Source organism: Nicotiana sylvestris, chromosome 7 (genome assembly GCF_000393655.2).
Source record: "Nicotiana sylvestris chromosome 7, ASM39365v2, whole genome shotgun sequence".
NCBI lineage: Eukaryota > Viridiplantae > Streptophyta > Magnoliopsida > Solanales > Solanaceae > Nicotiana > Nicotiana sylvestris.
The window spans coordinates 66,686,586-66,713,693 of NC_091063.1; the positions used below are offsets into that span (position 1 = coordinate 66,686,586).

At 36.9% G+C, this 27,108-nt stretch overlaps 1 protein-coding gene and 1 long non-coding RNA gene across 4 annotated transcripts; both read right to left on the reverse strand.

Annotated features, from left to right (window-relative positions):
• Positions 1 to 1,029: 1,029 nt before the first annotated feature.
• Positions 1,030 to 3,337, reverse strand: LOC104215936 (uncharacterized). Of its 2 annotated transcripts, none has more exons than XR_708350.2 (6): positions 3,236 to 3,337; positions 2,877 to 2,907; positions 2,080 to 2,159; positions 1,887 to 1,954; positions 1,509 to 1,728; positions 1,030 to 1,331 (listed from the first exon to the last, which is right to left on the reverse strand). It is a non-coding gene; the product is annotated as an uncharacterized lncRNA (long non-coding RNA). The 2 variants fall into 2 exon arrangements; XR_708349.2 differs by having other exon boundaries at positions 2,080 to 2,186.
• An 8,132-nt stretch (positions 3,338 to 11,469) lies between these two features.
• Positions 11,470 to 24,023, reverse strand: LOC104215937 (uncharacterized). 2 transcript variants are annotated; one of them, XR_011401165.1, is made up of 4 exons: positions 23,942 to 24,023; positions 12,171 to 12,242; positions 11,791 to 12,010; positions 11,470 to 11,681 (listed from the first exon to the last, which is right to left on the reverse strand). XR_011401165.1 is itself a non-coding variant. In XM_070151063.1 (4 exons), the coding sequence occupies exons 1-4, from the start codon at positions 12,403 to 12,405 to the stop codon at positions 11,611 to 11,613; spliced, it is 405 nt and encodes a 134-aa protein (XP_070007164.1). In that variant the 5' UTR covers positions 12,406 to 12,420; the 3' UTR covers positions 11,470 to 11,610. The 2 variants fall into 2 exon arrangements, 1 of the variants encoding a protein (XP_070007164.1); XM_070151063.1 differs by lacking the exon at positions 23,942 to 24,023 and adding an exon at positions 12,364 to 12,420.
• Between the last annotated feature and the right edge of the window lie 3,085 nt (positions 24,024 to 27,108).

Consider the following 27,108-nt stretch of genomic DNA (forward strand, 5'->3'; position numbering starts at 1 on the left):
CAAGATATTGTTATCTAATAGCACACGTGCGGTATTTTTCATAAATCTGAATATTAATATTGATTTAGATTAATCCCCTTCACTATAAAACTAATTGTATAAAAACCTAGACCAAAATTTTGGGTCATAGAAATCTGCCCCTACTTACAAAGTAAACATCAGCGACAAATAAAATATGAACACCGTATAGCGAATGAGAAAATTGACGCTTGTTTGCATTTGCTTTCTCCTCATCTACAGGCTTAGAAGTTCGCTTGTCCAAGGAAAGCTTTGCCAACTCAGAATTATTTTGGAACTTTCTACAATTCTTTTTAATCTGAGTGGGACCCCGAATTCACTTATATTTTGACGGCTAAAATATTTTGTTGTTTGTTTGGCACTTTCTAATGTTGTAGCAGTGATATGCACCCCTGAATTCTTAATGACCTGCCCTCCAATTTGAGGTTTGATAATGATAGTGCCAATACACTGTAAATTATACTGTCTAGGTCAAAAGTTTATTAGCCAAACTAAAAGTTAAGTAAAGCTTGATAACTTTACATAATTGGAAGTTGGAATCCTAGTTAGAGATAGCGCAAAGTCATTAACTTAATAAATTATAACCACACATTTCAGAGACTAAATAACCTACAACACTTGTGAAAAAGCTAAGAGCTTTCAATCTCAAATCACCAACTTGAGTAAATATATAACTAAGGTAGGGTGTATATAACAATAATTAGCCCTCTCGAATTAATGCATTATGGACTCATGAATAAATGGAGTTTAGTTGTTTTTATGATTTTTTAATTGCTTTGATGATATATTGATCCACTTTTAGCGAACCCAAATTTATACAATCTGATTTGCAGTTCCCTAGCACACTGACCAGGTGGAAAATACTCGAGAACCGGATGGGGTTCCTTGAAAGCAAATAAAGAATAGTCAAGAGTTAGGGTCATATTTTCTTTTATTTAGAGGAAGTAAAAGCATGTAAAATATTACAAACTCACAAGCAACAACAGCATTTTTCAAGAGCAGAACAGCAAATAAAGAGGAAGAGCAGTTGTTAATAGTAGAATTGACAGTGTTCGCAACAGATAATAAGCAAGCCAAATTGAAGTGAAAACAAAATCAGCCTCAACGCTAGTAGTCTCTTAAGGCTTAATTAGTGTACATATAAATATAATAACCAGAAATTACAATGCTAATTATAGCGAGAAGTATTGACCATCTCCTCTCCTTCGCTACCTTAGTCAACCACGGGTGTATATATAGTCAAGCCTCAACTGCCCTCAGTCATATTTTTCCAAGTTAATCGCCTTGACCAGAGCTCCATCCGCGCTCATTTTCTGTCACAATTATAAAATGTAAGACATAAAAAATAACCGGTTTTCTTCTTTTAACAAATCAATGCAAGAAGATGCAATTAATCTACACTAACAGTTAATAATAGCAGGTGTCTCAAATGGTTTTATCATTGTTTTGAAGGCCAGCTAGATACATAAAAGGTACAACTCTTGCTCTACCTCTCACGTGGTTGATAATTGGAAATCCATGCTTGATTTGATTGATTTCTTGATATTTATGCCTGATTTGATTGATTTGTTGTTCGGCTTTTTCCATCCTTTGCGAGGTTCTTTGCATGTGTTTTTGCAAAATTTGCTCTATTTCCAAGCGAGTTTGCTTCTGCCGGTCCGAAGAATATTTGTGTTCATAGACCAAACCCACACCTCCGGCACCTATCGTCTAAACAACAAAAAAGAAGTAATAAATCATGTCAAGCTATTGATAGAAATATGTGTGAAGTTGAGGCGGCAAATACAAGATCCTACAACCGCTCACTAAATGTTGTTTGCTAAAATTTGAAAGTATATATACACCAATGACAAATCAATTCTGCGTACCGTGAAGCAAAGGAGAAAATGGACAGTTCGATTGCTTTCTTCTCATCAGCAAGGTCGATGCGCATTCTCTAATTCCAGAAAAAGAGATAAAAGCAAGTGTTAATACTTCTGGCCTATCTAACAAAATGAAATTCTTTTAAAAGTTTCTACAGGTTTTTCTCATATATAAATACAGAATACTTAATTCATTTACCTGTGCCATTTTGAGGACGGGTTGGTGGAATATGGGATGCAAGGCACCACCTTTGCTCAGGCTAGAAGCTAAATGCCTTGCTGCAAAACCGATAAGATGAGCGGGTGCTGACATGATGATGAACAGCTAGATTAGTGCAAACAAGAATTGTTGTGAAGCAGAATGCAAATACATATATATGATGCTGACAGCTAATTATTGAAGCAGAATGCAAATACATATGATATATAATTTGATGCATGCTAGGAGTGTCCATAGCCGGGACAAATCATGTATGGCCTCCAAGTTGGACTCAAGCCTACTTTTACACAAAGCAGCTAATACTTCAACCTCACTGTCACTTTGCTATATAGTAGATTGGCGATGCAACTGGACCAACTTATCGACTCCAAATTGAACAAACCAGCTAATATATAATACTTCAACCTCTCAACTCCAAAGTCTTTCCAAGTAGACAAACCAACAACTACTTCAATCTCTCAAGGCCAAGACGAGAGAAAGCCTAAAGCGAAAAAGATTTGAAAACTATTCCCATTCCTTCCCTTATTAAATTTTACCACACGGGCCTTTGCTCAACCTTAAATCTACGATTTGATTTTCTATGGATTTCAATGGCACTAAGTATTTGTGTCTATCAATAGTGAGAATGATGGGCAATTTCTAATGCTAAAGGACTCTACTAGCAACGGATATACACCATTCTGGGGTTTAGTCACACAACAGTGCCAACGCCATAACATAAAGTCTTAAGCTTTCTAAGAATTAATCACAAAATTAGAACTCCAAAAAAGACTTACCATTCAGCATGATGATGTTGATTGTCGAATCCTGTGAAAAAAAGGCAAGAGGTTTCAATCACAAAGTGCTGTATCAGAAATTGAATAGTATAAGGTAGGGTGGGTGTGGGTATATATAGAAGAATAAGTATGGGGAGACCTAAGCCAAACCACAATTGGATAAATTTAGGCCTCGACCCATTAATAAAAATAAAAATAAATAGTAATAATAAACTTATTAGGAATAGGAAAGGTATTGCCCGGATAAATAGCAGCTACCGAACGGGCTTCAGATGAAATTCTTGGAAAGATGGGAGAAGAAGAGAGATAGGGGATCAGCGGATAAAGGACAGGAGGGTGACGGAAAAGGAGTCAGTTACCTGCGAAGCCAAACCGTTGGTCTGAGCTTGATGCAGATGTCGGACGGAATTTGGGGAATTTGATCTTCTTGCACCCAAAGGTTATCGATCGTGTACGGGAACCAGGGTTAAAACTTCATTGTGTTATGTCATTTCTGCCCTCGATACAATTTATGGTTCTCTCTACGCTGAGGGTACTCTCTACCATAAAATTTATAGATACTCCGTCCATTCCAATTTATGTGAACCTGTTTGATTGAACATGAAGTTTAATAAAAAATGAAAATTTTTAGAATTTGTGGTTCTAAGCAAGTCAAATAATGACCTAGATTATTTGTATGGTTATAAAAGCTTCTCATTAAGAGTAAAATTATAAGTTTAAGCTAAATTGTTACTAAATTTAGAAAGGTGTCATTCTTTTTGGAATGGACCAAAAAGGAAATAGGTTCACATAAACTGGATCCGTTTTAAAGGGTATTTTATACCCCGCTTTTATTTTAAAATTCAATCTCTTTTCCCAATATTAAACAAATGACATTTTGGTTCTCTCATCTCAAACATTAATTGACATAATAGTTGATTGATCATCAAAGGGTTAAAATATAACTATTCTTATATTCTTAACTAAGAGGATGCCCTAATTAATTATACTAGTCTTACGGTATGCACTGTACGCGTATACACTATTTCAATGGATAAAATAACTATACAAAATTTGTATAAATTTTATATTAAAATATTATATAAAATAGAAGCGCATGTTCTTGAAAATGATAAATGTAGATCCTATATACCCAACTCAACGAAAGAAGAAACTGCTATTCTCACTCATCAGTTAATATATTCAACTAAAAATTTATTTTAGATTTATAATAATTTAAATATAGTAGATATACATAGTTTTTCGCATGTATCTTATTAATCATTACAAAATTTGTATAAATTATCTCCCTTTCTCATCTTTATATATTTTAAATTCATTAGGTAATTACAGTACTTTTTTGGGTCAGGTAATTATAGTATTTCTCGACACAATTTATTAATCTTCATCTGGCCGCATTGCATCAATATGGATCCAATAATCCATTAGGTGTACATTCAGAATGATAGCAGCTCTCTCCTCCCTATAGCAGGCGAGGCAAAAAAGACTACTAATGCCCCTAGCATTTCCCTCTTTGAGTTGGCCTATCAGAAAGAAAAAAACAAGTGAATGCGCTCGTCATGATCGATGCACGTCCTAGCGTAGTGCCCTGCTTGCTTAGCAACGAAAGTTACGGGTAAGAATGAACGACTTTGCGGAAGCCGATGACTACTATGATTTATGGGTTTTTGACGAGTTCCAGAACCACGAGAGGGAAAACGACATGGGAGAAGGCGTATATTCGAAGAACGCAAATGTTTTCAACAATACAACCCGAGCGACCAGACTTAACATAAATGTAGCCACTGGACCCATTCTAAAAAGGACCTTTTTCTCAAGATATCTTCCAAACTGTTGGAGTCGTTGCTCTCGTCCCTTTCACTCTTTAACCTGATCTCTACATTTATAGCTTGAAAAAGTAAAAGATGGTCACCGTTTTTTCCTCCGACTTTCACTCTCATTCGCGAAGCGAAGAAAGCGGGCTTTGCCCTACCCCCAAAAAAAGTACAAACTAGTCAAAGGACAACCTGCCTTGTTCTTCTCCCGTTCGGGACCCATATGGTTTTGGCTTGGAGGTCAGAAATCTTGACCCATGAAATACCTCGAGAAAGAGGGATCTCCGAGATCCATGGGAGATATGTCTTTTGTAGGTGATGAAAAACGGCATCCCACTGATCCCCGAATCAGCTATGTAGGTCGGTGGCTACCTAAGGAAATTCCGATTCGATCCGCCAAAAAAGACTCGTGGGAAGTAGACAGAGACTTAGTTGATACAAACCTATGAATAGAAAAACGAAGACGGGTGGACCTTGAATTAAATCTGAGCCTCATTACTCTTTACTGCATGCCTCCCTGCCTGTTTTCGTTTCTTTTTTTTTTAGAATACCTGCCCTGCGCATGGGTCCATAACTTCTCATCTTGTTTTGTATTTGATTAGAAGTCTCATTTCAATGCTGCGGTTGATGACCGCAACAATAAAGCTTGGCAGGTAAGCTACCTTGAGCCATCTTCGGCTTCGATTCGTTACGCCCAAATAGCAGACCGACTAATGGGAATCGAGACATCACCGTTTTCTCCTCACCCACTAAAAAGAGAAGAGGCCTTGGACCACCTTAAGCAAAATAGAGAACTAGGGGACCCACCGGGAAAGATACAGACTTTAGAGCATCAAGTCATACACAAATCGGAGTGACTTCACTACTGTCCGCCCTTACACAGTGTCCCCCCAAGAAAAATGAAATGCGATACCGGCCTAACCAGTCGTACTCTGACCAGGCTTCGAGAAACTTCGCCCCTTGAAAGACAGCGTAATAGCTCACTGATCGAGTGCTCTTGCACTGAAGATGAACTGGGCTCATCGCATTCCATTCATGACCTAACGACTATCCCTCTTTCTGGGAGGGAATCACTTGCTGGATCGAGCTCCGCCTTTTCTTTTCCAATTCCTTCTTTTTGTTCTACTTAGGTGGAGCAATCCAAACTCTCGACAGAATATAAAAGAGAACATGGCCATGGGATAGTTGAAATCTATAGTAATGCTGATTGGGGTGGGTCAGTAGAGGATAGGAGATCAACTTCGGGATGAGAAAAGATCGTTGAGAAAGCATCTTGAGAAAAAGCAAACTTCTAAGGGCCACCAAAAAGAAAAAAACAAAACATAGAGATACTGTTCCCAAAATCAAAAAAAGAAATAAAAATGAGCCAATTCAATAAAACAGGAGGAAAACGTGAAAGTTACCAAAATTTTTACCAAATCAAAGAACAATGGAAAGAGAGTTACCAAGTGGTACTTGGTTCGCTCTATTTCTTTATCTCCCCATGAATCGTATGTTTGTAATAGTAGGGACATAATTTTTTCAATTCTAATCGATTAGGCGTATTGGTGCCGGTTCTTTTGAGTAATATATCTAAAAATACCTCTTGTGTTCCCAACAAATAAGTAATTTTTTTATATCCTTCTGTGAATCGTACGAGCACATCCTCTGTCACCCCCACCGTGCTTACACGGCTTTATACCCCAACCCAACTTGCTCTGGCCCCGGCTGGTGGGTGGGGGTAGAGCCTCTAGCGCTTTGTAAGCTTTGTTTTCCTCTCATTAAGGTCCTTTTGAAATAATTTTGCCTGACCCGTCGTCGGTTCGGGAAGAACCTCGATTTCAAGTTGTTAGTGGTGATGTTCGAGCACCTCGGAAGGTTTAGCTCATTGGCTGAGTAGCTCGAAGACTTGTGATTTGGAGCTGACATGGTCAAAGATCATTTGCCTATTGAGGGAAACTTGTTTTAACAGGTTCTTTTCGAAGTAGATTCGAAGTAATGGCTTGTGATTTTGTTTAGTGATGGTCGGGCGTCCCTGAGTCGCGTTAATTTGGCTGGTGCAGCCATTTTGACCATAGTCATATGCGTTTTGCTGGTGCCATTTTTGATCTCGAGTGATAGTTTAGGTGTCTCTATCGAGGGTATGCCCTTTCGGGAGTCTTACAAATGTGACATATAGCCTAAACTTCGGGATCTGAGTTTTATGCCTGTAGTAAGTTCTTACAAAATTTGTCATGCATGTTGAGGTCTTACAGTTAGTAATGCATATTGAGGTCATACAGTTTGTCATGCCTGTTGAGGTCTTACAGTTTGTCATGCCTGTTGAGATCTTACAGTTTTTGTTGCTATGTAAAATAGATCTGGCTAGACCGAGTCTGCCCGCTCAGGGTCTTATCGCCTCGGGTTTTCCAGTGTATGGTGATTGACGACAGTCTCTGAGTCATCGAGTTTGCTTAGGCTCGAAGGTCGTTATTCGTGAGCTCGAAATTGCCTCGTTGGGTCCTTATGAGCCCGGGGTTCCAACCATGAGGTCGTGTGGGTGCCAAATCATTGACGCCAAGTCTCCGAGTATTTAGGCACGTATTCGATGGGGGAACCCCTACTATAATCATGCTAAACTTTCCTATGGAGTACGAGATGCTTTTGGGTGAAAGATACTCTTTGATTGCTTGACGTGAATACATGACGTTGAGTTGCTGTAATCCCGGCTCATGCGAACACGGTTCGTTCGACCGTTTGGCCCAGTACATCATTTCCTACTAGAACCTCGTTTGTCATTTCTCAGGAAATGCATTGGCGTTGCCTCGTTAAAAACCCGTTCGGGTTAAAAAAAACTCGGTCGAAGGAAAAGACTGTGACGTTTAATCGAGGATATTTGTGGGATTTTGCGATCGGGAGCCCTAGCAGTAATACCGCCCATGAATCAAAGGTGTCTATTTGTCAAAGGCATTGTTCTACTCCTTTTCTTCCTCCTCAAGAGCGTCCAAGTAAAATATAGGGTGGTTTCCTACCCATATTGCTGATTTCGTGACCGCTTAGGCTTGGTTTACTTTGGTTTGAATGTAAACTAAAATAAGCGGCATTTATCCAAACAAAGGGAACCATCATTTGATAACCAGAGTCATTCTTTGATAAATGATCACTATGAATCAAACTAATAGAATTTGATCGGATAGCGGATCTTAAGAGGCGGAAAAAAAGGAACCTTGGCGACCTAGAGATCGCGGAGTCCGCGCCCGTGCCGAAAGTGAAGAAGCTTTCCTCTCCTTTCAGTCGAGCACGCCCGCCCTTTAGCACTTCATTTCCCGAAGTGGAAGTAGGATAAAGGAAAGTGCACTCGATCAATTACCATGCCGTGTCGTAAGACAAAAAGTCACCCGCAGGAACCTAAAACCAATATCTTGGGGGAAAGGCCTCTACTCCCGAGCCAATTCAAAAAGTCACTCGATCAGTTTTGCCCTCGATACAATTCATGGGCACTCTATACGCTGACCACTTAGAGCCTGTTTGGATTAGCTTATAAACATTAGGTGCTGAAAAGCACTTTTAAGTGCTGTAACTGATTTAGGGCCTGTTTGGCCAAGTTTCTAGAATGACAAAAGTACTTTTTTACTTCAAAAAAGTACTTTTAAAAACATTTAAGCTGTTTGGCCAATAGAGAGAAGTACTTTTGGCCAGCAGCAGAAGCAATTTTTCTGCTTTTGGAAAGAAGCAGAAAATTCTAGCTTCATCCAAGAAGCAGAAGTGAAAAATTAATTTACTCAAGACAAAACTATCCTCACCATAAATTTATATTTTTCAAATTATCCCTTACTAATTTAAGTTTTTTCTTTTCATTTTTGTTTCTAGTTTTTACCATTCTTTTAAAATTAAAGATATCATATACATAAATTATATTGTAACTTTCCAAATTCTTTATTGACTTTTCTTGTTTTTGATTTGTTCTTTGTGTAATGTCTTGTAACTTTCCAAATGATCTTCTTCTTTTTTGACACTAAAGCAAATTATCTATATCCTTTTTTTGGATTATCAAATCTCTTCCTACAAATAATCATTTATAATTTCTTCTGCTATATGTTGTTACTTCTCGAATCTTTAAAACAGTTATCAAATCTAATTTGTGAAAATTACCTACAAATAGGTAATAAATTTACAATTCTAACGCATAATGTATCTATATATTATTAATAGAAGAAGAAAAAGGATCACACATTAAGCCAAGTGGCAGCCTGACAATAGGCCACTTGGCAATTTAGGACAAAGTTAGTAAGGTTAGGTAATACTAATTAGTTTTTTTTTTGAATTTAAATTTTAAAAAAATTATACATTATGTGTTGTTAATAATTCGTTATTATTTTTAAATTTGAATTTAAACATACTTAACTATTTTTTTACAAAAAAATTTATTTTATATATTAAAATTATTTTTATTTTACGTTCAATGCCATCTTTCAAGTTTGACATTCAGAATCATCTAGTTACAATTACCATGGCTATACATAATTTCATCCGACGATATTCTTCTACCGATAAGGAATTCAATTATTATGCTAATGAAGACATTACTGCAGAGATTGGGGAAGGAGATGGACCTTATGATATTCCTTTAGAAATGCAAGGCAAGTCTTCTACTAATATGGAGGCGTTGTGATAGACGTAGAGATGAAATTGTTGAGAAAGATTATCATGTGTGAGTGACTTTACTTATTATTTTATGGTAGATTATCACTATATAGTAATTTGTGGAATAGAGTTCTAATTGATATTGAATGATGTATTTTGATGATTCAAATCATCATGTAACAATAAGTAATTATACTAGATAATAATATATGCTTTGGTATAACTATATGTGGAAAATTGATTTAAATCTTTAATATGATTGTTTACTTTATGTTTTATGTTTTAATTAAATAAAATAAAAATAATAGTCGCTTACGATAAATATTTGAGTTCATTTTTCTCCTTTAAAGAATTATAAGACCTTTGTACTATCCTTTTTGATAATCTGACGCTCAAAAGTACTTTTTAGAAAGATTGGCCACACAATTAGTTTACCACATTTTGCAAAAAGTACTTCTTAAATAAATTGGTCAAACACAAGTTATTTTTTTTCAGAAGTATTTTTGAAAAAAGTACTTATGAAAAAAAGTACTTTTCAAAATAAGCACATTCTGGCAGCTTGGCCAAACGGGCTCTTAATAAATAAGCAGTTACGTGTTTGGATACAAGTGCTGAAATTGATAATAAGCTACTGCAGTATTTGATAAAAAAGTGTTGATAAGCTCTTTTTCTATTCAAATGACTTAAATAACCTTAGAATTGTTTACACTTATAAGAGCGTAATTTCTCCAAAATTTTAGATTCCAGATCGATTCAAATACAAAATATTCTATTTGTTATTTTATTTTAAATATAACAATGCTTAGATATAATAATTTTTATGATAGATATAATTTATTTTATGATAAGCATATAATCATAAATTATAATATAAATTGACAAAAGTTTCTTGATAAAAAATAAACCTAAATAGGACAAAATAGTTGAAGAGAAACAAACATTATCTTCATCAACCACAACACTTAGAAAGCAATACACCAAAAATTTGATATGTCCTTATTTATTACATACAGTTCAAAAATTAATACACAATCACATAGATACATATATGCAAAGGAATATAGAATTTGCTTGTCTTAAATAGTCAATGAGAATTGCAAACATGAAGAGGCCCGGGAGGGGGTGGGGGTAGGGGTGGGGGTGGGGGTGGGGGAGTTAGGTTAAATAGTCAATCGATGTAAGAGTTTTGTTGTAAAAAGGAATATTTTAAGGATAAAATAGTAAAAATTTTGGTCAAACTTAAAGTGTTTATAAGCTAAAAATTCATAAGCTAGGGGTGACCAGCTTATGGCTTTTGGCTTATTTTTGACTTATAAGCACTTGGCTTATAAGCAGTTTTAACTATACCAAACTAGTAGATAAGTCGAAAAGTGTTTTTAAGCTAGTTTGACCAGCTTATAAGCTTAGCCAAACACCCTCTTAACCGGATTTTCGCACTCAAAACAAACAGAGGTGGCTGACTGCTTGTTCTTAATTATAGTACTACACTTAGGGGTATCAAGTTAGGTTCGGCCGGTTATTTTATAAAATTCATATCATACCAATTTTTCGGTTATTCTATTGTGTATAACAAAAATTAGACTTTTCGAATAACATAAAGAATAAATGATAATCACATGAGATCAAACTAGAACTCCAAAAAGACTTTCTTGGTTTTCTCATAATGTTGACACTTGTTTCAGAGACTGAATAACTACAACACTTGTGAAAAAGCTAGAGCTTTCAATCTCAAATCACAAACTTTAGTAAATATATAACTAAGGTAGTGTATATATAACAATATGGAAACACCTATAGACAAACCAGGTTTGGAAAACTTTAGCCTAGTCGGATTATGGACTCATGAGTCATGAATAAATGGAGTTTACTTGTTTTTAATTGTTTTGAGGACATATTAATCCACTTTAGTGAAATCAAATTTGTACAATCTGATTTGCAGTTCCTTAGCACTCTGACCAGGTGGAAATACTCAAGGACCGGCTGGGGTTCCTTGAAAGCAAATAAAGAGTAGTCAAGAGTTCGTGTCATATTTTCTTTATTTATTTAGAGGAAGCAAAAGCATTTAAAATTTATAAACTCAAAAGCAACAGCATGATTTTTCAAGAATAGAACCGCAAATAAAGAGTAAGGCGAGTTGTTTAGAGTAGAATTGACAGCGTTCCAAGGAGAAGTGGGTAGATAAAACACAGAGAACACTAATAATTCAGTGAATACGAGCGAGGAAATAGTATCATTAATTAACACGCAACAGATTACAATGCTAAGTCACCTTCTTTCCTTCACTACCTAAGTCAGCAACGGGTTTACATCTTCGATCATCAACTGCCGTCAGTCATATTTTTCATAGTTGATTGCCTTGACCAGAGCTCCATATCCGCCCGCATCGCGTCTGTCACAATTACAAAATGTAAGACCTCAAAAATAACTGGTGTCTTTAATGGTTTTATCATTGTTTTGAAGGCCAGCTAGATACAGGAAAGGTACAACTCTTGCTCTACCTGTCACGTGGTTGATAATTGGAAATCCACGCCTGATTTGATTGATTTCTTGATATTTATGCCTGATTTGATTGATTTTTTGTTCGGATTTTTCCATTCTTTGCGAGATTCCTTGCATGTGTTTTTGCAAAATTTTCTCTATTTCCAAGCGAGTTTGATTCTGCCGGTCCAAAGAATATTTGTGTTCATAGACCAAACCCACACCTCCGGCACCTATCGTCTAAACAACAAAAAGAAGTAATAAATCATGTCAAGCTATTGATAGGAATATGTGTGAAGTTGAGGCGGCAAATACAAGATCCTACAACCGCTCACTAAATGTTGTTGTTTGCTAAAATTTGAAAGTATATATACATCAATGATAAATCAATTCAGCATACCGTGAAGCAAAGGAGATAATGGACAGTTGCCTCAATTGCTTTCTTCTCATCAGCAAGGTCGATGCGCATTCTCTAATTCCAGAAAAAGAGACAAAAGCAAGTGTTAATACTTCTGGCTTATCTAACAAAATGAAATTCTTTTAAAACTTTCTACAGGTTTTTCTGATAAATACCGAATACTTAATTCATTTACCTGTTGTATTGGGAAAATTGCATTTATATATGTAAGTGACATGTTGAGACACGTGGACTGGTCAAATAGTCAAAGAATTATAATGAGTCAAGAGGCACGGACAACAGTAGAAACGAGCAAAGGCAAAGGAAGAGGCACGAGAGGACATTTGAAGGATTCAGCGTCCGTACCTATTTAAATTATTTATCAAAAGGAACGGATCTGACCATAATAAAGAGCGCAGATACGAAATTCGACAGACATTAAATACTGGATACGTTAGAGAATTTGTATTGATTACAATGATTGTGTAACGTAGCATTCAATGTCTTTAATTATTCATAATAACCTCATTATGATTTGGAGGAAATGCATATCTTCAAGATACCTATAAAAGGGAGGTATCTAGTCACTTGTAGGGACAAGACACAATTGGAATATACTTTGATTCACTTGTTTTTCTCCTGATTATACTCTGGTTACTCCAAATTACTCTCTTCTACATATTCTTTTGATTATCAGTAACCCGCGTTCTTCTAAATTTTAGCTTTGACTGAAATTCTATTTTTTGGTTAAACAAATTGGTTCCGTTACCGGGAATCTGATAATCTATTTTCTTTTCACTTGACCTTCCTTGTTACATCAATTATGTCGAATAACAATGACAACACCCCAGGAAACCAAGAAAAGCAACAAAGTCAGGGAGGCCCACAGAATATTAACATTCAAGTTCCAACTCCGCAGGACTCTCCACGGCAATCTCGAGAGGGTACTCCTAATGGATCTCAAATAAACGAGTATGCTCAATTTGAAAATGCTGAAGCTGTTGATGAAGCTTTGCAGAAATTAATTACTGCTCGGGTCAACAAAGCTGTTGAGGCGCTTGTTAACCAGTTACCTGTTGCAACACCCACACCTTCTCCAAATAATAACATTATAGAAAACCCTCGTTCCGGACTTGTTAATTCAGGCAGCGATGGAACTCCCAGTAAACCGCAGGAGAGAGAACCAGATAATGTAATTAATTCTGATTTACAAAATTTAGTACTAACCTTGCAGAGACAGCTCAAGGAGCAAAGTGAACGCATAGAGCAGATATCCGGGGTGCCGCCCATAATCAAAGGGGTAGACATGGACAGATATTCACAACAACCCTGGAAGCCAAGTGCTGCCCCACTCCCAATTCCAAAAAAGTTCAAAATGCCTGATATTCCAAAGTATGATGGAACAACAGACCCACGAGACCACGTGACTGCATTCACAACGGGCGTAAAAGGCAATGATTTAACTAAGCAGGAGATCGAACCAGTATTAGTCAAGAAATTTGGCGAAACACTCACCAAAGGAGCACTAACATGGTATTCCCTTTTACCTGAAAATTCTATAAACTCTTTTGGTGAGCTTGCAGATTCTTTCATCAAAGCACACTCGGGAGCCCAAAAAGTGGAAAAAAGAATGGAGGATATTTTCAAAATTAAGCAAGGAGATTCAGAATTGCTTAGAGAATTCGTGGACAGATTTCAACGCGAAAGAATGACATTGCCGCGTGTACCTGATAACTGGGCAGCTATAGCTTTCACAAGCAATTTGAATGAAAAAAGCTCGGAAGCTACGAGGAGACTCAAGGAAAGCCTTCGAGAATTCCCAGCTACAACGTGGAATGATGTTTATAACATGTATAACACGAAGTTGAGGATTGAGGAAGATACCGTTCCCCGATCTCAAAAAGAAGAAAGTATACGTTCAAGACGTGCAGAGAACGAAAAAACATCCGGTAAAAATAGGTACTAGCCCTATATGGGACCTGCGGGGAAAGACTCACGGTCAAAATAGGGTAATCAAAGGCACGATCACAGATCAAGAAACAGAGAATCAGGTTCTTCATCAAGATTTAGGAACGAGCGAAACAATTATGAGTCACGGGATGATAATAGAAATTTAAAAGCGAGATTCGGAGGTTACAACTTCAACGTCAGCACCTCTGAGCTCGTAGCTGTTTTGAAAAGCATGGGAGATAAGGTTCGATGGCCAAAGGAAATGAGATCGAATCCAAACAGGCGCAACCCTAACCATTGGTGCGAGTTCCATAATGATCATGGGCATAAAACAACAGATTGCAGATTTTTACAAAGTGAAGTTGATCATTTATTAAAACAAGGATATCTTACTGAGTTGTTCAGCGAGAAAGGCAAGCACGCTTACATGAAGAACAGGCAGGAGCCTCCAAAACCATCTTCTCCCAAAAGAACTATTAATGTTATAAGTGGGGGTGAAGACATCAATGGTGTGTCATATACTGCAGCTAACAAAACTTCCAAAATAACTATTACCCAAGGGAAACGGGTGCGGCATGTTCTAGAAGAAGGCAATATTACATTCAATGATGCAGATACAGATGGCGTATTAATCCCTCATAACGATGCACTGGTAATATCTTTAATTGTGCATGATACTAATGTGAAACGAGTTTTGATTGATCCAGGTAGTTCCGTGAACAATATTTTGCTAAGAATGCTACGTGAGATGCAAGCTGAAGATGGAGTAATAACAAAGACACACACACTCTATCTGGATTTGATAATTTCAGTGTCGTCACAAAAGGAGAAGTAACACTCACCACTTTTGCTGAAGGGGTCGTCAAAGATACAAAGTTGCAGGTAGTAGACATGAAGATGGCTTACAACATGATTCTGGGGAGACCATGGATCCATGAAATAGATGTTGTTCCTTCAACCTTGCATCAAGTTATCAAATTTCCATCGCCGTGGGGAATTTTGTTAAATTCGCGGAGATCAACATACGTCCAGGGCTATTAACTCCGTCGCAGATACAAGCACGAGAAGTGGAGGCAAATAGCAATCACAGAAGGCAGTTGAGGATACCACAACACAAACCTCAACTGAACAAGCGTGAACAAATGTAGACTCAAGGCCTGATACCATTCAAGAACCAAAAGAGAATGAAGATATCAAAACAATGATAGAGGAATTAGAACCTGTCATGTTATTCGCTCAATGGCCTGATAAAAAAGTCTATGTCGGAGCTAATCTTGGACAAGCAATGAAAGGTAAGTTAATTAAATTTTTGAAAACTAACATGGACTGCTTTGCTTGGTCCCACTCCGACATGACAGGAATACCACCGGAGGTGATGACTCATAAACTAAATGAAGATCCGTCATATCCTCCTGTGAAGCAAAAGAAAAGAAAGCTGGGAACTTTCAAGAATTAGGTGATTCAAGTAGAAGTCCAAAAATTGCTAAAAATTGGTTCCATTCGAGAGGAAAAATATCCTAACTGGTTAGCCAATACTGTTGTGGTTCCAAAGAAAAACGGTAAGTGGCGGGTTTGTGTAGATTATACAGATCTTAACAAAGCCTGCCCTAAATATTCTTTTCCACTACCACACATAGATCAATTGATTGATGCAACTGCAGGTTACGAATTGTTAAGTTTTTTAGATGCATATTCAGGTTATAATCAGATTAAAATGGATCCAGCAGATGAAGAAAAAACTTCATTCATAATAGACAGGGGGACATATTGTTTTAAAGTAATGCCCTTTGGTCTAAAGAATGCAGGTGCAACGTATCAGAGGTTAGTTACCAAAATATTTCAGGAATATTTATGAAAGACAATTGAGGTATATATAGATGAGATGCTTGTTAAAACTCAGTACTCAAAAAATCACATATCACACTTATCTGACATATTTTCAATTTTGCACAAATTTAATATGAAGTTAAATCCCGAAAAATGTGCATTTGGCGTTGCATCAGGCAAGTTTTTGGGTTTTCTTGTTTCTAACCGTGGAATTGAAGTAAATCCTGCATATATTAAAGCCATTGAGGACATCCTTGACATACTTTCAAACAAGAAAGAAGTTCAAAGATTAACAGGGAGAATTGCGGCCTTGGGAAGATTCATCTCTAAATCATCAGAGAAGTGTTTTAAATTCTTGTCAGCTCTTAAGAAGCAGGATCATTTTGAATGGAATGAGGAATGTCAACAAGCACTTATGAATTTGAAAACGTACTTATCAAATCCACCTTTGTTGGCAAAACCAAAGGCTGGGGAAAAGCTACTCCTCTACCTTGTTGTTTCGGAGGTGGCGGTAAGTGTTGTTTTGGTCCGAGAAGAGTAAGGTAAACAATCACCTATCTATTACGTAAGTGAATCTTTGTTAGATGTAGAGACGAGGTATCCTTAGTTAGAAAAACTTGCACTTGCGTTAATCATGGCATCTAGAAAGTTAAGACCTTACTTTCAATATCATCCTATCGTTGTGGTAACTACCTACCCTTTACGTAACATATTACATAAGCATGATTTATTAGGTAGGTTAGCTAAGTGGGCAATAGAGTTAAGTGAATACGAAATTGCATACCAACCTAGAACTGATATAAAATCACAAGTATTAGCTGATTTCATGGCTGATTTTAGTCAGGAAATACAGTTAGAAGCAGAAAAAGAATTACAGGTGTTCAATGGAGCTAACCCAGGAACTTGGACTTTATTCACTGATGGCTCATCTAACGTGAGAGGAGCAGGTTTGGGGGTAGTAATGGTACCACCTACGGTGAAACCATTCGGCAAGCTATTAAATGTCATTCCATAACTAACAATGAGGCAAAATATGAAGCTATGATTGTAGGTTTAGAACTAGCACGGAAATTTGGCATAAATCAGATTATAATCAAGAGTGATTCACAACTCGTAGTTAATTAAATGCGGGGGACTTATACAACCAGGGAAATAAGGATGCAACAGTACTTGGAAAAGGTACGGGAATTGATAAAACAATTTCAAGATTGGAAGATTAGACAAACACCCAGGGACAAAAATCTTGAAGCAGACGCCCTAGCAAATCTCGCATCTGCGGCCGACGTGGCAAACGATGCAAATGCCTCAGTGATACATTTATTTCATTCAGTTCTTGATCCTGATGCGAATGAGGTAAATTTTAATAATTTAACCTAGGATTGGAGGAATGAAATTGTTGCTTTTTTGCAGTATGGAACTGCCCCTCATGACAAGAAAAAGGCTTATGCGCTTCGAAGGCAGGCCGATCGGTACTGCTTAAAACAAGGCAATCTATATCGTAAAATGTTTGGTGGACCCTTAGCAAGATGCCTTGGACCTTTGCAAACAGAATATGTAATGAGAGAAATACACGAGGGTCATTGCGGGAATCATGGAGGTGGAAGATCACTAGTAAGAACCTTAATTAGGGCAGGTTATTACTGGCCTAAAATGGAAGAGGAGGCAGAACGTTTCGTGGCCAAATGTGATAAATGCCAGAGGTACGGTAATAATATGCATAGACCTGCGGAATTATTACATCTGGTCATTGTGCCATGGCCATTTATGAAATGTGGAATGGATATCGTAGGTCCATTACTGCAAGCAAAAGGACAGGTAAAAGTTTTGCTTGTTCTCACTGATTATTTTACTAAATGGGTAGAGGCAGGTGCATTCTAACAGGTGGAAGAAAAGAAAGTCAGAGATTTTATTTGGCGGAATATCATATGTTGATTTGACGTACCAAAGGAGATCGTATGTGATAATGGTCCTCAGTTTATTGGAGCTCAGATCGTGGAATTTTTTCAAAGCTGGCAAATTAAAAGGATTACGTCAACACCTTATCATCCGGTGGGTAATGGACAGGCAGAATCAACGAACAAAGTCATTATCAACAATTTAAAGAAACGACTAGAGGAATCAAAAGGAAACTGGCCTGAAGTGTTACCTGGAGTTTTATGGGCTTATCACACAACTACAAAAACAAGTACAGGTGAAACACCGTTCTCATTGGTTTATGGAGCTGAGGCTTTAATTCCAGTTGAGATAGAGGAACCAAGTACACGGTTCACACAGGCGACACAAGAATCTAATGATGAGGAGATGCAGGTCAACCTAAATTTACTCGAGGGGCGGAGAGAAGCTTCTTTAATAAGAATGGCAGCACAAAAGCAAGTCATAGAACGATACTACAATAGAAAAGCACGCCTCAGGTTCTTCAAAATTGGAGACTTCGTGCTTAAAAAGGTTTTTCAGTCTACAAAGGTAGCTAACACAGGGAAATTGAGTCCAACATGGGAAGGACCCTACAAAGTGCGTGATGTTTCAGGAAAATGAGCATATGAACTGGAGACAATGGATGGCAAGATACTACCTTCGCTTTGGAATGTTGTTCATTTAAAGAGATACTATTTCTAAGGAAAATCCACGGTCAGGTATAACCATTTTAAATCTCATTTTTGAATTGTTAAAATTTTACTAACGATTTTAGATGATAGGCAAAACACTAACCCGTACTAAATGATGAGTCACGACCTGCAAGGCACATGGAGTAACTTAAAATTCCTGGCCTAGGGATACAATTATTCTAATAGAGATGCGAACGGGTTATGTAGTCTTCATCTATAATCGTCCCTCCGAGTCCCGTATGTTTTTCGTTTCAGGAAAAAGGACCAAATGAGAGAAACTATCAAGTGCTCGAGACTTCATACTTCAACACTCAAATACTTGGGGGACTACATAATATACACGGACATGTGTATAAATAAGGCAAAGAAGATTAAGGAAAAATCAAGCCTGAAAGAGTCAAGTGCAGAGTAAAAGTCATAAAGCCACGAGCTAAGGCCAAAGAAAAACCTCACTATAGTTAGGGTAAAGGCTATGTACTAAAACGAGTTATAAGGAAAAACCCCGTGTCTATTATTCTTCTTTAAATCTGTTACAAGAAAAACAGTTACTAGAAAGTTATAGATGTAATTCAAATACATGTAAAGTTTTATTCGGAACTAGACAAGGATCAAAAATAAAAACTTGTCAAAGTTATTTCAGAGAAACATGTGTATTCCTATTTCTTTTGTCGTATGATAATACTATTATGAAGTTGAGACGTCTTCTTCATTAAGTATTGGAATATAAAAGGGCCCTCTTTTATAAAACTCAAGTTTAAATTAATCATGAGGTTAACAAAAGTATTTTTCGGAAAACAAAAATGCAAATTATTCTGTAAGTCCTTAAAAAAATAAAGGCGAGAATAAAGCAAGCAGAAGTTTAAGAAAAAAAATTCTTAATATGTAAAAAAAAAAATCTAAGACTAAGGTCGAACTTAGTCATAAAACTATGAAATTGTTTAGATTTCCCCATTAAAAGACTTGGGGACTGACGTTTCTAAAATCAACCCTCAAATGAAGTTAAGGGTTTGATTACAATCTTCCAAAATCAAAACAAAAACAAAATCATTTGACTGATTAAAACCGGTCACTGAAAAGTTTGTGGTATTGAGGCAGGAACGTCAATAGCAGCAGGCTTAATTTGGGCAGGTGCATCAACAGGCTCGGTTTGAACTTGGCTTGCAGCAACGGGCTCGATCGGGTTTGAAATAGTCCTGATACCCGTATCAGCTTCAACATTCATGAGAGCTTCAGTCACGGGAACTTCATCCACGGGAGAAGGGAAGTCCTGAGTTTGTTGAGCCTTTTCAATGGTTTCGTTGATTTTAGCTAACTCCAACTCCAGGTTGAAGTTTTCTTGGCCAGCTTCAAGTAGGGTATCACGACGGGAATTCAAAAAAGCCCAACTTGCCTCAACAACAGATTTTTCTTCAAGGATCTCTTAATCCTTTTCCCAAGCAGCGATCTCATTTTTTAGCTCTTCATTTTCAGCCAAGGCGGAGCTGTGAGAAGCTTGAAGAGAGGCGTGAAAGCATTCTAAAGCACGCACCTTATCAGCTGAGATTATGAGGTCTTCTTGTGCTTGAGTCAAATTTTGCACAAGCTCCCCAGTGTAAACTTCCTTTTGGTTTAAAAAAACCTTTAATTCTCTGATCTCTTCACTAGTTTTAGATAGCTGCTCTGAGAAGGAGGACTCGAGACGCTCTTTGTCTTTCTCTGTTTGGTGTGAAGAAGCTTTTGCAACCGTCAATTCTAAAGTTAAAGCCCATACTCGCTGCTCTAAGGTATTCTTGCTCTCTTGTAAGCTCTCTATATCAAGCTGAGCACTCTCAAATTTCCCCTTCCAATTGGTTGCTTCCAATTGAGAGTCGTGTGCTGTCTTATCCAAAGGGGCAATTCTTTTCATCAACTCTGTGCCGATGAGATTAGCCTAAAAAGGGAGAGAAGGAAAATACCTTCAGAGTGGCATGCACGATATCATTCATTAAAGTCAAGGAAATGTAGCTCTCCGGCTTTGCTTTTTCAATTGGGCCAATAAGAGGCTCCAGCCATACATCTGCCTAACCTGACTTTCTCAAAAGGCTGTTCTCAGCAGAATTTCGATAGTTACCCGCCTTATAGCGGCACTTTTACTTGAAGAGCCCGTTTCAGTATGATGAACTATAGGAGGGGGAATAGTCAAAGGAGGAGCCGGAGAAGAGGTAAGAGAAGTAGAAGAAGGAACGGAAATAGCTGGGGCCGGTAAAGAAGGAATCACAGGCACGGGTAATGAAAAAGACGATAAAGGTACTTCGTCTAAAATAGGCCCGACATCTTCACGACCAAATCCACTAACGAAAAGTTGGTCGATAGACTCACGAGTATCGTAGGGAGTGGCGTCATCATCAGGAATTCTTATTGGGGTTTCAATAGGTTCGGTAAAAGAAACCGAGACTTCAACTTCGTCATAAAAAACAATGCGTCTCCTAACTCGTGGCCTCGTTACCAAGGAACTCTCATTTTCCTCTTCTTCAGAATTTTCCTCTTCAGCAGCCTTCCTTTTCACAGAAGAGGAACCCAAGACTATTTCTCGGGCTCTCTCTAGAGAGATACGGGTTACCAAAGGAGTACGAGCCCCCGAAGAGACACGAGAGGCTGCAACTGCTTCAGCAGTAACCCCTCGAATAGCAAATCCTGACAAAAAGAAGGATAAAAGTTAAAACAATAAAGGAGAATATAGGCACGAAAAGAACAAAATGTGAACTCTTACCATGAGTCTTTACCTTCCAACCAAAGCGGTTAGAAAGTGTTTTCCAAGATCTACCGTCCATTGGCGTGATCTTCAGCAATTTATCTACCCAACCACGGAAATTGAGAACATCCCCCACAACTCCCATAGTTGCTAAAAAAAACAAGGAGCGGGGGGAGGAGGGTAAAATTAGAAAAGCTGATAAACTTGAAAAAAGAAGGTACGAGAGGGATAAAAGACCTACATGCAAATTCCACTTCTCAGGGAAGGGAACATTATCTTTACCCACTAAACCAACAGTGGGGGCAACAACAAATCGGGCATACCAGCCACGATCCTTGTCATCCTCAGGGCTCACCAAAACCCTCTTACTCCTGGCTACTAGTGTAAAAACACCATTACGAAAAAGCCTAGGTGAGTAAAGATGAATCAAGTGAGGGAAAGTAAAAGGAGTTTCAGCTCTAGTGGCTAAATGGCTTAAACATGCAACTGCCCTCCATATGATTGGGCTAATTTGACCCAAGCAGACATTGAAGAAACGACAAAATTCAAGAATGACTGGGTCGATTGCTGGTCTAAACCCTAAAGTAAAAGGGTAAGTGTAAACAAAAGAGAATCAAGTTAAATAGGAAGTAATTCTCTTATTCGGATTAGGGATAATAATGGGAAAATCATTACTCCAATGACAGTCCTTACGAACCACATGAGTCAAAACCTCTGTAATTTGAGTAGGGTAAGCATCGACACGATCTAATGCGGAAACCTGATTTCTAAGAGATTCCCTGTCATGGTAAAAATACAATTCTGAAGGGACTATATCATCTACTAAAGGTTCGCGTAAAGGTTCAGAATGATCTTTACCCCTAGAAGAAGATTTTTGAGAAAGGGAACCTCCGGTTCTAGAGGAAGGACCAGAACCAGAAGAAGGCATAGACGAACCACCTCCTCGAGTAGATCCTAAACTACGAAGTCTACCTCCCCTTCTGTGCCTAACAGGGGCATGGGGAAGGAGTCAGTAATGGAAACTCTCTCAAGGTTAGGGCTTGGAGAAGACATATCGAAGAGGAATGATCTAAGGAAGAAGTCAACAGAGATTTGGAGAAACAAGTGTTCAATAAGCTTTATGTGATAAAAGACAAGGGAAAAAATTATATTTATACCGATAAGCAACCGCCAAAGGTAAAAGTGCGGAGGTGGAAAGACCATAATTATGATAACTGGCACTTCGTTAACAGTGGAACCGTAAAAACCTTGAAAAAGGCTGCAAAAACTGCAGAGCCAATGGAAAATTGACACGTGCATGAAATATTAAATGGAAGTGACAATTGAAGCGTCAATTTTGTCGTAGCATTAATGGCGACAAAAATTCTCGTTTTAATGAAATCCACTTCCCAGATATTCAATTGATGAATAAATGGAAAGTGGGGGAACTATCTGTATTGGAAAAAATTGCATTTATATATGTAAGTGACATGTTGAGACACGTGGACTGGTAAAATAGTTAAAGAATTATAATTAGTCAAGAGGCACAGGCAGCAGTAGAAACGAGCAAAGGCAAAGGAAGAGGCACGGGAGGACATTTGAAGGATTCAGCGCCCGTACTTATTTAAATCATTTATCAAAAGGAACGGATCTAACCATAATAAAGAGTGCAGATACGGAATTCGACAGACATTAAATACTGGATACGTTAGAGAATTTGTATTGATTACAATGATTGTTTAACGTAACATTCAATGTCTTTAATTATTCATAATAGCCTCATTATGATTTGGAGGAAACGCATATCTTCAAGATACCTATAAAAGGGAGGTATCTAGTCACTTGTAGGGACAAGACACAATTGGAATATACTTTGATTCACTTGTTTTTCTCCTGATTATACTCTGGTTACTCCAAATTACTCTCTTCTACATATTCTTTTGATTATCAGTAACCCCGTTCTTCTAAATTTTAGCTTTGACTGAAATTTTATTTTTTGGTTAAACACCTGTGCCATTTTGATGACAGGTTGGTGGAATAAGGGATGCAGGGCACCACCTTTGCTCAGGCTAGAAGCTAAATGCTTTGCTGTAAAAGCGATAAGACGAGCGGGTGCTGACATGATGATGAACAGCTAGATTAGTGCAAGCAAGAATTGTTGTGAAGCAGAATGCAAATACATATATATGATGCTGACAGCTAATTATTGAAGCAGAATGCAAATACATATGATATATAATTTGATGCATGCTAGGAGTGTCCATAGATGGGACAAATCATGTCTGGCCTCCAAGTTGGACTCAAGCCTACTTTTACACAAAGCAGCTAATACTGCAACCTCACTGTCACTTTGCTATATCATAGATTGGTGATGCAACTTGGACCAACTTATCGACTCCAAATTGAACAAACCAGCTAATATATAATACTTCAACCTCTCAACTCCAGAGTCTTTCCAAGTAGACAAACCAACAACTACTTCAATAGGCCTAAAGTGAAAAAGATTTGAAAACTATTCACATTCCTTCCCTTATTAAATTTTACCAAGATTATTACTGTAGTAAAACTCAAGCGTGACACAACCGAAAGTTAGAAGATAGGTCAGTGATTCATTATTTAGCCACGACATAACATAAAGTCTTAAGCTTTCTAAGAATGAATATAGTAATTAATCACAAATTAGAACTCCAAAAAAGACTTACCATTCAGCATGATGATATTGATTGTCGAATCCTGTGAAAAAAGGCAAGAGCTTTCAATCACAAAGTGCTGTATCAGAAATTGAATAGTATAAGGTAGGGTGGGTGTGGGTATATATAGAAGAATAAGTATGGGGAGACCTAAGCCAAACCAGAATTGGATAAATTTAGGCTTCTCCTATTATAGACCCATGAATAAATATTATTAATAATAATAAACCTATAAGGAAAAGGAAAAGTATTGCCCGAATAAATCGCCAGTTAGGCAGCTACCGAACGGGCTTCAGATAAAATTCTTGGAAAGATGGGAGAAGAAGAGAGATAGGGAGGGGATTAGCGAATATATTGACTGCTTAGCGAAGATACATATTAATCAATGACATTTTTCATTCCCTCATCTCAAAAATTGATTGATCATCAAAGGGTTAAAATATAACTATACTTATATTCTTAACTAAAAGGATGCACTAAGTAATATTACTAGTCTTACGCTATGGATAAAATAATTATACAAAATTTGTGTAATTTTTATATTAAAATATTGTAAAATAGAAGCGCATATTCTTGAAAATAATAAATGTTGATCCAAAGAAGAAACTGTTATTCTAACTCATCAGTAAATATATTCAAACTAAAATATATTTTAGATTTAATAATTTAATATATATATGTATATATATATATATATATATATATATATATATATATATATATATATATATATATATATATATATATTTGCGATGTATCTTATTAACCATTACAAAATTTGTATAAAATATCTCCCTTTCTCATCTTTATATTTTTAAAATTCAATAGTCACTCTAAAACATAAAAAAGAAATTAATAATAATAATAATGAAAAAGAAGTATTGTCTGGATAAATATTTGACTCTGTACGAAATTTAAGTAAAAAAGATTTTTTTTTGAAATTTGTGGTCTAAAACAAACAATAAAAAATTTTGAGATTGTAAATTAATTCAATAAGGGTAAATTAGGAATTCTCTGAAGGAAAGGCAACAATGTTTTTTGGACGGACCAAAAGGGAAAGGGAATTTTTCCTATATTTAACTATATAATAAGCGGAGCCTTAAAAATGTTCTCTAGTATGAACCCTCAACCCTATGAATCTTCATCTTCAATACCCCTCAAACCACCTGACATTACCTCCCAAACTACAACACAACATGATGGTGGAGAAGCTAAAACGTCACATAGGGACATGGTGTCATCTTCAGACCACATGGTTTTTGCCCCAAATGTGAGCCAATCCAACATAGAGCTATCAGAATCTTTTTCAGAAGAAGGAGAAGCACTGGCAAATTTAATATACTCCCCCACACGAGGCAATAGATCGATCACACTTACGGAGGAGGATAAGCAAAAAATTTATGAACCATGGCAATGCTCCATCGTTATCAAACTGTTTGGAAAACGCATGATGCATCAATACCTAACAAAGAAAATTCAAGAGCTTTGGAGACCAACGAAAATCTTCTCCTTAATTGATATGGGAAAAGATTACTTTATCATCAAATTCATAAAAAAAAATGAAAATATGGATAAAGCTCTTCATCAAGGTCAATGGTTTGTAAATGGTCATTACGTATCCGTAATCAAATGGAAACCAAATTTTGTGGCTACCAACAAAAAATTAACTACCTCAACAATATGGATTAGATTGCCACAATTACCAACAGAGTTTTATGATGGGAGAATCTTAGAAAAAATTGGCAACTCCATTGGTCGATTACTGAAAATTGATGTTTGTACATCAACAACAATGAGGGGTCACTACGCTAGGCTCTGTGTGGAAATTCATTTGGATCATCCAGTGCAACCACTCATCTATATTGGTACTCACAAGTAGTATATTCACTATGAAGGAAAAAATCTACTATGTATGAAGTGTGTAAGATTGGGGCATACATCTACCATATGTAACTTTATCCAACAACATACAAAAACAAACTCCTGCCCAAATACTACTACACAAAGGTCAATCGAGGAGAACCAAGAAGGTGAATGGAAAACCGTCACCTTCAACGAAGGTAAGAGGCAGCATGTGACAAACAATCCTGCAAATAACCACACCCTAAAGGAGAAGCTTCAAGGCCCAGGTATCTCAGTAAATCTTTTCAATGCAAACATAGGTAAGTACATCGACACTCAAGTTTTACAATATAAATCAAAAGATTCTGCTAAGAACATTACGACGAAGAAGAACATAGACAATACCACTTTTCCAGTCCAAAACCACTTCACCATTTTAGATCAAGAGCACATGATTTTGGATAAACTTAAAATAAATGAAAATACTATTTCTCCTAAAACCTCCCATGCAATTAGACATTTGGACTCTTTGATGAGTGACGTGGCTTTACCAGACTCACACGTGCCTACTTCTACTTGTAACGAAAAACGTGATAGGCTATTAGATATAAACAATAAAATCATTAACCCTAATAAGACTACTAACTCTACACGACAAACCACTAAACAAGCTAATCAACATACTGTGAGCACGTGATTTTTGTCCGACAAAAAAATACTCCTACAAAGTCAAAATAGATTTATTTTAATTTATTTTAATTTTATAGAATTTTTAGGAATGGCTTGATAATTGTTGGTTGCATTTAGTTACATGTTTAATAGTTTAAAATCATGAAAAATACAAAAATATTTTATGCATTGCATTTTAGGTTTCAATTGCATTTAGTATATAAAAAAATCATCTCAAAAATATTGGTTCTTTCTTGCAATTTAGTTTTAATTGCAAATTAGTAATTTTTCTTTCATTAGTTTTAGGTTAATTAATTATTTTAATGCTAGAAATAGATAATTATTTTAATTCCACCTAATAGATTTTATTTAGGATTTATTTTATGTTTAAATTTAATTTTATAGGTTAAAAAAATCAGGAAAAAGGGAAAAGAGGGTTGTCTCAATGTTTCGGCTTAATTTTCCTTTAGCCATGTTTGCTTCGACTAGTCCCAGCCCAGCTCCCCATACTCGGTCCAGCCCCACCCTGACCCAAAACGACAATGTTTGTGTTCTATAATCCCAATTGTTGATCTTCGATGGTCCAACGACTGAGAACTAACCCCCCATCTCCCATATAAGTGCCCGAATCCCACCCCCAAACCCTAGAGACCCTCACTCTTCTTCGT